This window comes from Ciconia boyciana, chromosome 5 (genome assembly GCF_034638445.1).
Source record: "Ciconia boyciana chromosome 5, ASM3463844v1, whole genome shotgun sequence".
Taxonomy (NCBI): Eukaryota; Metazoa; Chordata; class Aves; order Ciconiiformes; family Ciconiidae; genus Ciconia; species Ciconia boyciana.
Window position 1 is genome coordinate 64,881,793 of NC_132938.1, and position 12,759 is coordinate 64,894,551.

The 12,759-nt window shown below is 45.9% G+C and overlaps 1 protein-coding gene across 1 annotated transcript in view; it reads right to left on the reverse strand.

The window, feature by feature from the left end:
* The window catches only part of SCD5 (stearoyl-CoA desaturase 5), a 33,927-nt gene that overhangs the window by 4,615 nt on the left and 16,553 nt on the right, over positions 1–12,759 (reverse strand). Inside the window, exons 2-3 of the mRNA XM_072861606.1 lie at positions 6,561–6,691; positions 1,396–1,601 (exon numbers count right to left, since the gene is read on the reverse strand). Coding sequence (XP_072717707.1) covers positions 1,396–1,601; positions 6,561–6,691 — 337 coding nt within the window. The remainder of the gene's footprint in view (positions 1–1,395; positions 1,602–6,560; positions 6,692–12,759) is intronic.

Below are 12,759 nucleotides of genomic sequence, written 5' to 3' on the forward strand. Positions count from 1 at the left end.
GCTTTTACCACATGAAAACTTAATCACGAAGACACTTCACCTGTGAGCCTCTCTTTCACATCACATGCAGGATTATTGCTCCATTATTCATAGAGGGTAAATTTTGCTGTCAGTCATGCCTGGAGCAGTACTGTGATTTCAGCTGAAGTGATGTGGTTTTAAACTGATTGAGTGGTACCTCATCCACAGCTCACCAGAACCATGCTCACCAGCACCACTAAATTCAGCAAAGCTAACAATCTGGACTTAAAACAAAATGTGGCAAAGAAGGGTTTATTACGATTCTTACTGATCTGACCTGCTGGGTTTTCCATGCTCTCAAAAAAAAAAAACAACCAACACTTCAACCTTATAGAAAGGAGAAACCTGACTTCTTCCCACATAAGGGAAGTTAAACTCCAAAGTCCTAAATTCAAATCCAGAGCAGAGACATTTGCTAAGATATAACTTACCTGCAGAAAACATACTTCACTACACAACATTTGCAGCATAACCAAAGCAGTAGAGCCTGCTTCTCGTGGGATGCTGTTGTCTTGGAAAAGGTAATAACACAACCAAGAGGAGCTGCAGCAAACTGCAAGGGAGCCCTTGCAAACAGGCACTGCTGACTGAGGAACCAGTAGAAGCAACAATACGCGGAGGGCAGTGAATTTCTCATCCCTGGGGCTCTTCCAATGCAGGGGTAATTCTGCTAGTGCACGGATTTCTCTAATGCAAAAAAGAAACTGATTTCTGGACTCAACTGACTGCTCCCCTCACCCATAAAACACTCAGAAATAAGCTTATGTGGTTTGCCGAAGTACCTGGACCAAATGCTTGCAGGCAGAGACAGTCTTCTTGTACCTAAAATACAGGTACTCACATAGAGGACAAAGCATGTTATTCAATTCCCACCTCTCAGAGTGTGTAGCAAACTGAACTAGGTCTGTACTAATTCTCAAGGGAGATAATTAATCCTGTGAAGAATTACAGTCTTGGGAGAGGAAGCGCTTGCCCAGAGGTGTCAAAGATGAGTTTGCAGAGTGAAATGTGCACTTCTGCATTAAGGCAGTGATTACAGAATTTGCTCCAATGATCAAAGGAGAAGGCCAAGATCCCAGCAACTTCTGCTGTGGCTGTTTTCACAGTCAGCCCTGGCTTTTTGGAAAAGCAGAGGGATAAGGACAGGGCTCACTGCTTGTGCAGCAGAGCATGCAAGGACAGTCAGCAAGCATCAACCACGTGGCAATAGTGGGGGCCAGAGGGACGGCAGTCCTGATGCCTGCAATCAAGGTGGCAGGGATATCTTGGAGGACAAAAGGGAAAGATAAAAGTAAGGAATAAGCTGCAACTAGACAACCAGGCAGAGGGACCTCTACACCCCACCTCACATGAGGGCCCAGAGCTCCCACTTACTTTCTTTGGAACCTGACGACAGGGTCGTCCAGCAGGTCACTGAAATCCAGTTTCCTCCCCTTCTCTATGACGTCCCGGTGCTTGCGCACAAACAGCCAGCCGATGTGGGAGAAGAAGAAGCCGCGGCGGGCATTATGTGGGTCCGCATCCGTTTCCGAGTACTTGTGGTGCACACGGTGGTCTCTGCTCCACTCATAGATGTCATTCTGCATAGAAAGCATGGCGGGGTGAGAGGAGAGAGGCTGGGCGCTGCTCCAGTGGTACGACCTCCAGCTCCTTCCCCACACAGTAACAGCAACAAGCCTCTCTCTGATGCTCCTCAAAAAAGGTTATCAACTAGAGACATCCCGAGGGACCCCAGCTTTGCAGATAGCCAGCCCATCACGCTGCTCCTGTCAGTGCCCACACAGAATGGGACACGCTCTGGGAACTGGTGACACAGATTGGACACGTCCCAGGGCTGGAGACAGCTGGAAGCCAACAGCCTCTTGGGAGTTACCATCATCAGGTTGCCCTGGTCCCGTGTCTTCCCTGGGTGTTCACTGTCTGAGGGTGGACACTGGGCTGGAGGAACAGGTACATACATGTTTACATTGTTATTTTATGACCCTGCCATGGGGGAGCTTGCATATTTATTTTCAGGGCACTACTGTGCAGAGGCACTCAGTTCTGGCATTCTTTTTCTAAGCTGGTTGCGGCTGGTGACATCCTCCAGGCACAAACACAGCACTGAAAATGGGACAGAGCTTGTAGAACACTACACGTACCTTATCCTGATCTGAACAGGAGCTGAACTTGCTCAGCCTTTTGGAGGGATGCGTCTTCCACAGTAAAACTGGCACCTCCATTTAAATTACTGCTCTGTCTGCAGGGATGTGTAAAAGAGCACAGCCTTCCAGTACTTAAAGGGGGCCTACAGGAAAGATGGGGAGGGACTCTTTATCAGGGAACGTAGTGATAGGACGAGAGGCAGTGGTTTTAAACTGGAAGAGGGTAGATTTAGATTAGGTATTAGGAAGAAATTCCTTACTGTGAGGGTGGTGAGACACTGGAACAGGTTGCCCAGAGAAACTGTGGATGCCCCCTCCCTGGAAGTGTTTAAGGCCAGGTTGGATGAGGCTTTGAACAACCTGATCACCTGAGCTAGTGGAAGGTATCCCTGCCCACGGCAGGGGGGTTGGAACTAGATGATCTTTAAGGTCCCTTCCAACACAAACCATTCTATAATTGTATGGTTAAGATATCAAAGGAGATGTGTTTATTTTATGGGAAGTCTTGCAATTTCAGCCAGGCTGGAATAAAAGTCTCAGACCCAAATATCAGCTCAGCATTGGATCCAGATCAGATAAAAAGCAAGTTCAGTCCTGTCTCTGCTCAAGCTATCAGCAGATATGGGTCACTGAAATACCTTGTGGCTGTAAATGGGCTTATGTGGATTGCAGGGAGGAAGGGATGGACCGCAATTTCAGACTTGGATCTGTAAAGTGATATTTTGAGTTTACTCAGCCATAAGGGATTTCAGCCTCCCAGTTTGCTCTGCAGGATGCACTGGGTATTGGACTAAACTGGTGACTCTTGCAGTTGTGCCAAGCTGTTAGGGCAGGGCATTTTAAGCATGTACAACACTTGCAAAACTCAGGCCACACACTCATCTATGAATTGAATTGCTCAACACCAGCACCAAAACATAGAAATGTTAGTTAATGCCTAGATCCACAACAGTGTGAACTTTAATAGAGATTGCTGAGTGGAGTGTACTTTCTTGTGCTATTTCCACCTTTGCACAGCCAGGGAGGTACCCAAGCAGTAATACTCAAAGGAAGGAAGGGCTTGGATTACTCTTAGGAACAGCAGTAGCACCCACAACCACAGCAGCTTTGCTCCCAGCAGAACTGAGCAAACTATTCGCGGTGTCTGTGAAGTAACCGCAGTGCAACAGCCATCATGGCGCTGAATATACTGCAGGACACAGTAAGCCCAGGCTAATGACAACTGTATATACCTATATTTCATGAGACAAAAGCCCTATGCTGAAAGCACCACAGAAATCATTTGTCTTTCAGCTGCCAACATTAGAGAGAAAGCACTGAGGCCACCTGTGCTGCTAAGGGGACTCCAGGACCAACTGTAAAGAGCAGCTAAAGAATCCAGCTCAAATACCTCTGTGTCCAATTTCAGCATTGCAAAGATGCTCTCTGTCCGCAAGAGCCCACAAGGGACAAGCGAAGAACAAAAGCCCTGGAAAGATCTCAGCTCTACTGCACTCAGTTGTGCTCAGTGCTGTACTGTTGTCACACCATGGCCACAGTGACGCTGGGAGTGGGCTGGAGATGAGGGGAACATTTTTCTGCAGCATGGACTCATCTAAGCCATTGAGAGGAAGCAGTAAAGATCAGCCCCTTACCAGCACTCCAGTATGTCACACCTTAACTATCCCATTGCACAAGAGAACAAAGTAAACTGAGTGAAGCAAAGGAAGTCACCAAACTCCTCAGTGAGAACACAGGGAGATCTTCACCTTGCTGTCATCTTATTTTTTTCCTGCAGAGAAATCAAAGGGAATGAAAGCCTCTACACTGCTTCAAGTGGCTTCAGCGGGAATATCCAGAAGACTGGAAAATGCCAAGATTAAGTCATTTAAAAATAAAACAGGGTTATGCAAGAAGCACACCTAGGAAAGGTTCTCTTTCTTAACAAGAAATAATTTTTCAAGTGAAACTACTGATGAGTTTGTAATAAGAGCAATTGATAAAATTATTTGTGGGACAGCAGATAACTAGGTCAAAGCAATGATACCGTGAGAAATTAACTTGGCTTTTCATACCACAGCAAACACCTGTAGGGCTGGCAAAAAACACGATTCCCCAGATGAAAGGGTTAGGAAGTTGTGAAACAACTGAATTGCATCTAATTAAAAACCACAAAGGCTAAGAGGAAATAAAGGCCAAAGGCCAGAACTGTTGGCAATAAATACACCAAGAACTGGAGCGTAGCACATGTAAATATGCTCCAAGCATTTTAATAGCAACCATTTTTCACGAACACATCACTCTTGATCAAGTTTCAGGTAAACACAGGAGTGAAGTCCCTTCCAAAGCACAAAGCGACAGCATCATGCTGTCACAGTGATGCAAACATGAGGTTTCATAAGCAGGTCTCTTACTAAACCTGCAGACTGAAATTTGACAACAAGTTGGGCTATGTAACAACTTCAGTGTGCTGACACAAATTTCCATACAACCACTGTTGCTGTGTGCAAACGCTCACAGCACAACCTCAGCTGAGGAATGCAGTTTGTTTCACAGAGATGGCCAGGAGCAACAGTACAACGCAGTTAGCAAAGACACCGGCGCATCCCAACTGAGATACTGAAACTTAAACAACTAGGAGATCAAGTAGACATAAGCCAGGTATTACCTATTTCTGAAACAGACATGTGACAGCAAAAAGCACAGTCTTTCAAAATTGTGAGAGCTTCACTCTAGATAAAGAGAGGAAACACAGTTCAGTATGCTCCAATCACCAGGCAAGAGGGCAAAAATGGCTGCACCTGATGGTATTTCAGAAGTACAGCATGTCACAGCCCATGCAGCATCAAGTTAAAACTCTTCAGCAGAATTTCCCCTGCCCTTCAAGAAGTCTGAATATTTCCTCAATATTCAGCATCCAAGCATGCTGTAGGTATCTCCAAGGCTGCCTCTTCCTCCCAAAGCCTACATGAGGGAGAGGGACCTGAAAACTCATTCAGTCTGCTTGTGGTGGTGAAAACAGCCTTTAGCAGGCAATGGATGTCATGGTAATTAGGAGTAAGCTTCAGACTACTTAAAACTTAGAGTGGGTGATTTGGCCTTTCATTTTCTTTCCAATATGAAGGGCACAAAGGTGGCTTGAAGCTAGTTTGAAGTACTTCCCTGCCTCAGAATCACACCATGTTCAGAGCCAAAAGCAGTGATGAGGCCAAAACAGCTGAGAGCAAAATCCAGAGCAACAAGGGAGCAGAACGCAATGAAACCCCAATGTGCAGGCTCACTGCAACCAGCTCGACACATTCATTTAAATTACTTATGAAAGATAAGATTGGCTGTAAAACAGGAGGACAGTATCAGGGGGTTCTCAAAACTCAAAAGAGCTGTTTAACACGTTGAACAAAGGGCTTGTAAAGCTCTGCAAGGAACCGAGCTGCACAAAGCAGCTGGAATATGTCTCAGAGTAAAGGAAGGTTATAGTCAACATGGATACATTCACACATCCAAGCAAAAGCATTGTGCTCTTTGTAATGTCTAGAGGGTTTAACAAGATTAATTCTTTCCACCTTAAAAAAAAAGATAAATCAAAGATGATAAATGAACAGTACAGAAGTGGATAAAAGGACTCTTTTAATCCTCTGTCAAGGTACATGAACGAGAAGTCAATCAAACGGACTGAAGGGAAAAAGCTGAAAACTCAAGGCACAACACACACGTGGTACTTGGTGCCACAAGGGGTTATGGCAGCCAAGCTCGGTAAGTTTAATGTTAGTACAGGTTCATACCTCTATTTTGAACAGCCAAAAGAGTAACTAAATTCACACCAGTAAGATCCTGGTTCTGGGCTAACTCCTACCACCAGCTGTGTGTTACACAAACATTTCTGAGGTCTAAGATTGCCTATCAGTAAGTACAGAGCTAGTAACATGCTTCTTTGCAAATGTATTTGAATTTTACTGGTGAAAAACGCTGCATAAAACAGAGATAAATTAAGATTGTGAAAGGATGCCTGCTCTCCTTTCTGGGCATGTCAAAATCTCCAACTGCCTGGATGGACAAATAGACTTGATTACGCAGACATATTTGCATCCAGTTGGCCCTTACAAAAGTTTCCATGTTGTCCTGTGAAGTGTGGGGCCCAACCTGTGCCGCAGATAGGCTGCTGGGGTGCTGAGCCCCTGATCTGGGCAGGTTCAACTTGGTCCTTAAGTAATTATTGCTCCTGGACTATCTAATGCATACTAGACAGTGGGTGGTGAGAGGGCCTCTGCACCCCTGAGCCAGCAGTGTGTTATCAGCAAATGTCTTTCTCCCAGTATTTTTTTTTCCCCTTTTGCTGTCTCTAAGCTGAGGGCATCCCTTCACAGGAGAGAAAGCTGCCTGGAGGCCAAGAATCTGGACAGGCAACCACAACCCCACCTGGAAAGCCATGGAGTTAGCTGCAGCCAGAAAGATCCGCAAAGGCAGCTTGGCTTTGTAGGAACGGTGGCTCCACAGGCGATGTGCACCAGCCGTCACACCCAGGGCTGTCATCAGGAAACAGAAATATGCTGAAAGACAAAAACAAAACACAGGATGTGCCAGGGGGCAACTGCCATTTCTGCTTTCTTTGATGTAAAGATGATCCTTGCCCCTGCCTGCTGATGCCTGCAGGGACACTCAGAAGATGAGGCTGGGTAGACAGGAGGTGAGGTTCTCAACCCACCTCTGCCCTGCAGCCCCAGGGACACATCATTCCACCTCCCACCCCTCCTCATTTAGCCAGCACATTGTTCAGGAGAGTTTGGCAGCAATGAAGTACCATGCCATGACATGTTTACACAGTGTGCCTTCGCCAAGTACAGTGGAGTGAAAGTTTATCACTTGTGTCAGAAGAGTAGCAACAACTCTAACAGGACACTGCCAGCCTCCTCCAGACAGGTCTTTGCTCGAGTCCAATCTGTCAGCTACTTTAAGAGCATTACGTCCCACCCCTAAAGATACAAGCTGTGTCAGAGTTTCCACAATAAAAACTTCTCTTATCATAGTGAGCTCATGACTCAGTAATAAAAATGCGCGAGGAAGCAGAGCATTCACCATCTCCCTCAGTTTCAGGAACTGCTTTTCTCTCCCTTAATTAAACAATTGGCCAAGTAAACTTGTTTTGAGCATTTTTTCAGATGGCCAACACAGCACTGGAGCAGGTCTGTTCCTTACTCACCACATTGGCTCCAGGCTAGACACACAGCCTAAGCACATGCGTCCCGCAGTATAGCCCCCATGCTTAAAATAATATCCCCACCAACCACCATCGAAGCATCAGTACATCTCTGGTTCTCCTTTCAGCAGGGGCCACGCTCACACATGCTCCGGCCGGTTAACTTTGCATCTCTAGGGGCAGGCGGAATGGCTGGCTGGGACAGCAGAACAAGACAGTGGACCCAGGCCCGCCTGCTCGAGCCATGCATCTGTGCACAGATTGCTTCTCCTTTGATGTGCTCACTGGTTTTGTCTCTGGTGTTTTCGAATTCCTGTGTGATGGATGATCCATAGCCTGAGTTGCTTTGACTTGCAACAAAAGGAGACTATAGGAAAGGGTTGGAAGAATAGTGCATTAGAGCTGCTCCTCCTTTTGGAGAGAGACCAGAGGGAAAATGGGAATGGCTAGGAGGAAAGTATTATGTAAGTCCCAAATAAACTGGACTATTTAAAACTATTCACATTCAAGCTATCCAGCTGTCATGACATATAGACTCTTATGTCTCCTTCCCATAGGTGTTGATTTCTCATACTGTGCCTAAAGAGTACAGGCTCATTTTACAATTGTAAAATTAAAACAAGAGTGGATTCAAACAATAACAATATTACAGAACAACCTCAAATGAGTTTGCATGGTCTGAAGCATTGTGCTGTTTAGCCAGGGCTCCCTGCCATCCTACACACACATGCATGTTTTGGTTAAAACAGCCTATTTCAAATACCTAAATAGAGTTACTGGAACAAAAAGGGAAAACCCTATCCCCAAAAGGGGGTTTTCTACTTGTGTCTGCACAACAGTCTGTCCAGCAGAGAACCCTGTTAGACATGCAGTGGCTAGAAAGGAATTCACAATCAGCTTTTTCCAGTAGGTAATGTAAAACATCTATCTTTGCAAAAAGAAAACAAAAATATGTATATGTAGGGGGGCATCTGCTGTGTCCCTCTATCAACTCTCAACTCACAGTGCTTAAAATTACAGCATCTAAGAGAAAATATAATAGAAAGATATTTGGTAAAATAACGGCAACCATATTTCATGTTGATTGTCATTCCTGCAGACTGAAGGAGTAAATGGACATTATCCACTCCACTGGTGGATCCATCAAAACCAGATTTACCCAAACTGTTTCACATTATGTACACGGCCCAAATTCCTGTCACCTCCCACACAGCAAATCAAAGCCTTTCTCACAAAATGCAACAGACAAATGGAGTGAGAATGGTCCTAGTAAAGGTCACACATCTTTAAAACCCGCTTTGGACACCAGCACCAGAAAAGGCAACTCTCCTTTTCAGCAGGCTGCAGTGTTCAAGCTACTCCCAGAAAAGGCTCATCTGTGCAGTTAAGTCCAGTGCACTGAAGTCTATCACCAAACTCAGATTTCTGCCTGCTTCCTGAAGGGAGGTACAGATATGAACTGAAAATCATGCATTCTCTCTGCACATTATTTACAGGTTTTGTTGAATTTACAGATTACTCTCCGATCAGTAAAAATGCCAACACTACAACAACCCACACTCCAGTCTCTGCTGCAGTCTTGCAGTTCTTATACATGCCTTGTCAGTGCAAGGACTCGGACTTCTACGAAATTAGGGAAAACCTATCCTGTCATTTTCTGTATGTGATGTTGAGCTGTGCAAAAACGTCACTAAATTAAGCCTTCCAAATTGCTCAAATGACTGTAATTGTGGGAACAGATCTGTGACACAGAATACTGACATTATCCAGCTAGCATAAAAATATTAAGGTTATAGTCCTGAATCATTACAAGAACATATTGTCTGTGGGCTCTGACTGGTTAACTTCATGCTAGTCACAGGGACTGAAATCTCCCATCTTCAGCAGTCTCTTTGCTTCCTTAAAGCACAAAGAGGGGCTTTTCTCCCACTTCAAAGCAACAGATCATTTAGATGACCAAGCGCTTCTCAAGGCATCCATCCATCTTAATCATGATCAATTGCTTAAAATGAGAATTAAAGATAAGTGGGTAGAACAAGACATATGCAACATTACGGTTGATTTTGCTTTTTTTCTCTGTCCAGTGCAAGAAAGAGGCCGAGTGGTAGGTAACATACAGACTACATTAAATAGCTGCACTGAATACAAGGGGTTTATGCCACCTGATGATTCAGCTCTTATAGAGCACAGCTTAACAGAGACCCTTTCACTCAGCCCACTCCACACCACCAGCATTGCAGCAGAATGGACAACAGTATTTTGGAAGTCAGGGGGCTGCCCTAGGGTCTATGTGCCACCCTGTGTCCATACCTTGGGTGTGAACACCTCCTATCCCAGGCCCCCTGCGAGCATCATTCCCGATTCACGCTTCCCAGGAAAACCTGGGCTACAAATGGGAGGAGGATTTATCTGAAACATTTCTGCAGGAGTCCTGTTGCTGCATAGGCAGCCTCACAGGCAGCATGTCTCCAGCCATCAACCACAAGCAGACAAGCTAAGCTGTACTTCAGGACAGGGAGTGACTGGTGTTGTGACCCAGCAAAAGGAGGGGGATGCCTGTTTCACAGGGGGCAACCGACATGCTGGGGGTCTCTCAATGGCCATGGTCACAAGCAAGCTGGCTCTCACCTGCAAGGCTCAGCAAGCAGAAATGCCAACGAGAACCACCACCAGACTGAGGAAATACCCTCAGAGCCTCCCAGAAACATGCTGCCCTGATCAAATGGGGCTTTCCCATGGCTTCCCTGGGCCACAACCACAAGCTCTGTCCTCCTGCCCTCTCCAGCCATCCAGGGACTTGCCAGCCCCAGACACTACCAGAGTGATCAAGCTAAAACAGCTGGGGCTTATACCCATGCAACATGCCTATTTTTTGGCTTTGCAGAGGAGGAATCCTAACAGCAGGAATTTTCCTAATATAAATCCTGAGGGCTGAAGCATCCCCAGAAACAAACAAACAAAGAAAATTACTCATGAGTTTGGTGACCGGAGCAGAAACAAATCCTGTTAGACAAATGCGATGCAGCGATATCAGATTTCTGTGGTTCTTACAGGAATTAGGGTGCCTGAAAATATTACTCAGCCACTAATTCCCAATGCATAAATAGCCAAGATGATAAATATTTGCCATGTAAAGACAGGTCTCAAGCTTTCCTTTGCAGAATAAATTATGAACTCAAACCAAAAAAATCAGACTATAAATCATTTGACTTTACATTAATTATACACAGCTACAGTAACTACATGAGAAGAGAGCCACTACTTATCAACCTGGCTCATTTTTGGGGGTGGGGAGTGTGTGCGTGGGGTGAACACCTCCATGAAACACGAAAGGATTACACTGTGGAGCAAAGCAGCTCAGTTAATAGCAAATTCCCCTTATACTGAAAACTCCCTCTTAGATCTGTAATTAAACAGCTCTCCTAAGTAATAGAGAGTAAACAACACAGTAAATGCAGAAAAAGGAGGGGGGGTGGAACACAAGAAAAGTACCAATAAACAACCTGGAATCCAAACAGTTAATGATACAGTTCTTTTTAATTCAGTGAGGTACTTAATGTACAAAGAGGAAGCTGCTACAATAGCTAGATAAGTCTTCTGCATGTTTTAGTGAGCTAACTGCAACTGGGCTGACTTACCACAACAAAATCACACTCACAATGAAACCACAACATTTCAAACTTAACCTATAGACTGAAGACTGAGCTGGGCTATCCATATATATTGGCTTCACACACGATCACAGGCCACCATGAGTACCAGAGACTCTGAATTCAGAGCACAGATGACTATCTTGTTGAGGAGGAATAATATACTACTTTTCCTCCCCTCAACCGGTGCTGCAGGGCTGGCAGGAGTGCAGCTTGGGAGAGGGCCGTGTTGGAGCGTGGCGGAGGAGGATGTCAGCAGCCATTGATGATGGATGTGAAGAAAGAACAGCAAGCTGGAAGCACCCCCACCTCCCCAAGATGCCCAGCTATGAGGCCGCGAGGCATTTCCACAGGGCTGTCCTCACGGGGAAGCCAAGCTGGCCCCAGCACTGACTGCACAGAGAGGGCTGCTTGTGAAACGAGAAGTGCTTGAGGGATACGGAAGATGGAGCTAGAAAAGGGCTGTGTGAGGACTTGCTAGCCACAAGCCTGGGGATGGAGCACACAGAGCTGCCAGGCAGGGCCAGCATCTAAGAGAGCCAGGGCATGGGAGTTCCGCCAACAGTACAGCAGCCTGAGCAGGAGCTCTGAAGCCACCTGACAAAAGGTTGTGTCACGCTAATACCAAAGTAAAAGAAAGAGTAAGAAAAAAGAAAATAGTGGAATGAGGACTTCAAGAGGAAAAAAAATGAAAAAGCAAAAGCTAACACAGAAGAAAAAGCTGTCTGGAGAGACCTGGGATGAGAGAGGAAATAGAGCAGCCAGTGAACAGATCTGTGAAAGACAGTGGGTTTAAGGCTGGTATTTCTGGTACTGTGAAAAGTAAGCTAGAGCTGTGCAGCTCACAGTTTCATACTAAAGCTGGAGGGAGAGGAGGAAGATCCTTTCAAGCCATTTTCTGAACGTTTATTCAGTTTTGCCTCGCTCATGGACTGATGGCAGTGTGGAGCCTCTGCTTCACTGAGCCACTGGCAGGGAGCCATTTGCCTGGCATGGAGCTGAAGTGTGCCACTGGGCTGGGAATGCATCCCAGTGCTGACTCCACGGCTCTACAGTCCGCCTTACACCTGGCAGTAGGGTTCTCCTGCCACATGCGGACCCAAAAGCAGATCCTTCTCAGCATCAGCTCCCAATTACCACGTTCAGTGTGAGAGTTCAGATCTACTCTGTTAATGCAGATACTCATGTTATTAGGCACGTGTCATCCTCACATACCTCTGCACCTTCTGGATACCGTGGCATTGTATGGCAAGGAGCTCCACAGGTCTGGAGGGCCCTCTTGGGCCTTTACTCCTGCTTCTGCTACTGTAAAATTGTTTCTTTTGAGAATTTACTCAGAACAAGAGCTAAATTATCTTCCTTACTCCCTAGGATGGTGTGGGAATGCTGTGTGCCATGCCTGCTGCTCCCCAGAGCAATAGCCAGCTTGGCCTGGACAGGTGGTGGAGCCCCAAGTTTACAGAGTTTTAGAGGATTTCAGCTGGCTATGGTTTGCTTTGAATCACTGTCTGCTCAAAGCAATGATTACAGGAGCTTTAGCTTTGGTCAAGCCCACTTTTCTCCCATTTATCTGAACATGCTGGCTTCAGGACAACGCCCTAGAAACATAGCCTCTGGACCTTCTTTTACAGTAATGGTCATGTACATGCCCACAGCTGTCCTCAGCTATGCCCATCCAGGTGCTCATCACAGCCAGGAGGGTGCCCAAAGCTGTGCAGAAAGGCCCAGGAGGTAGCTCTGATCCCATCACCCCACTAGTTGGATCCTTGAG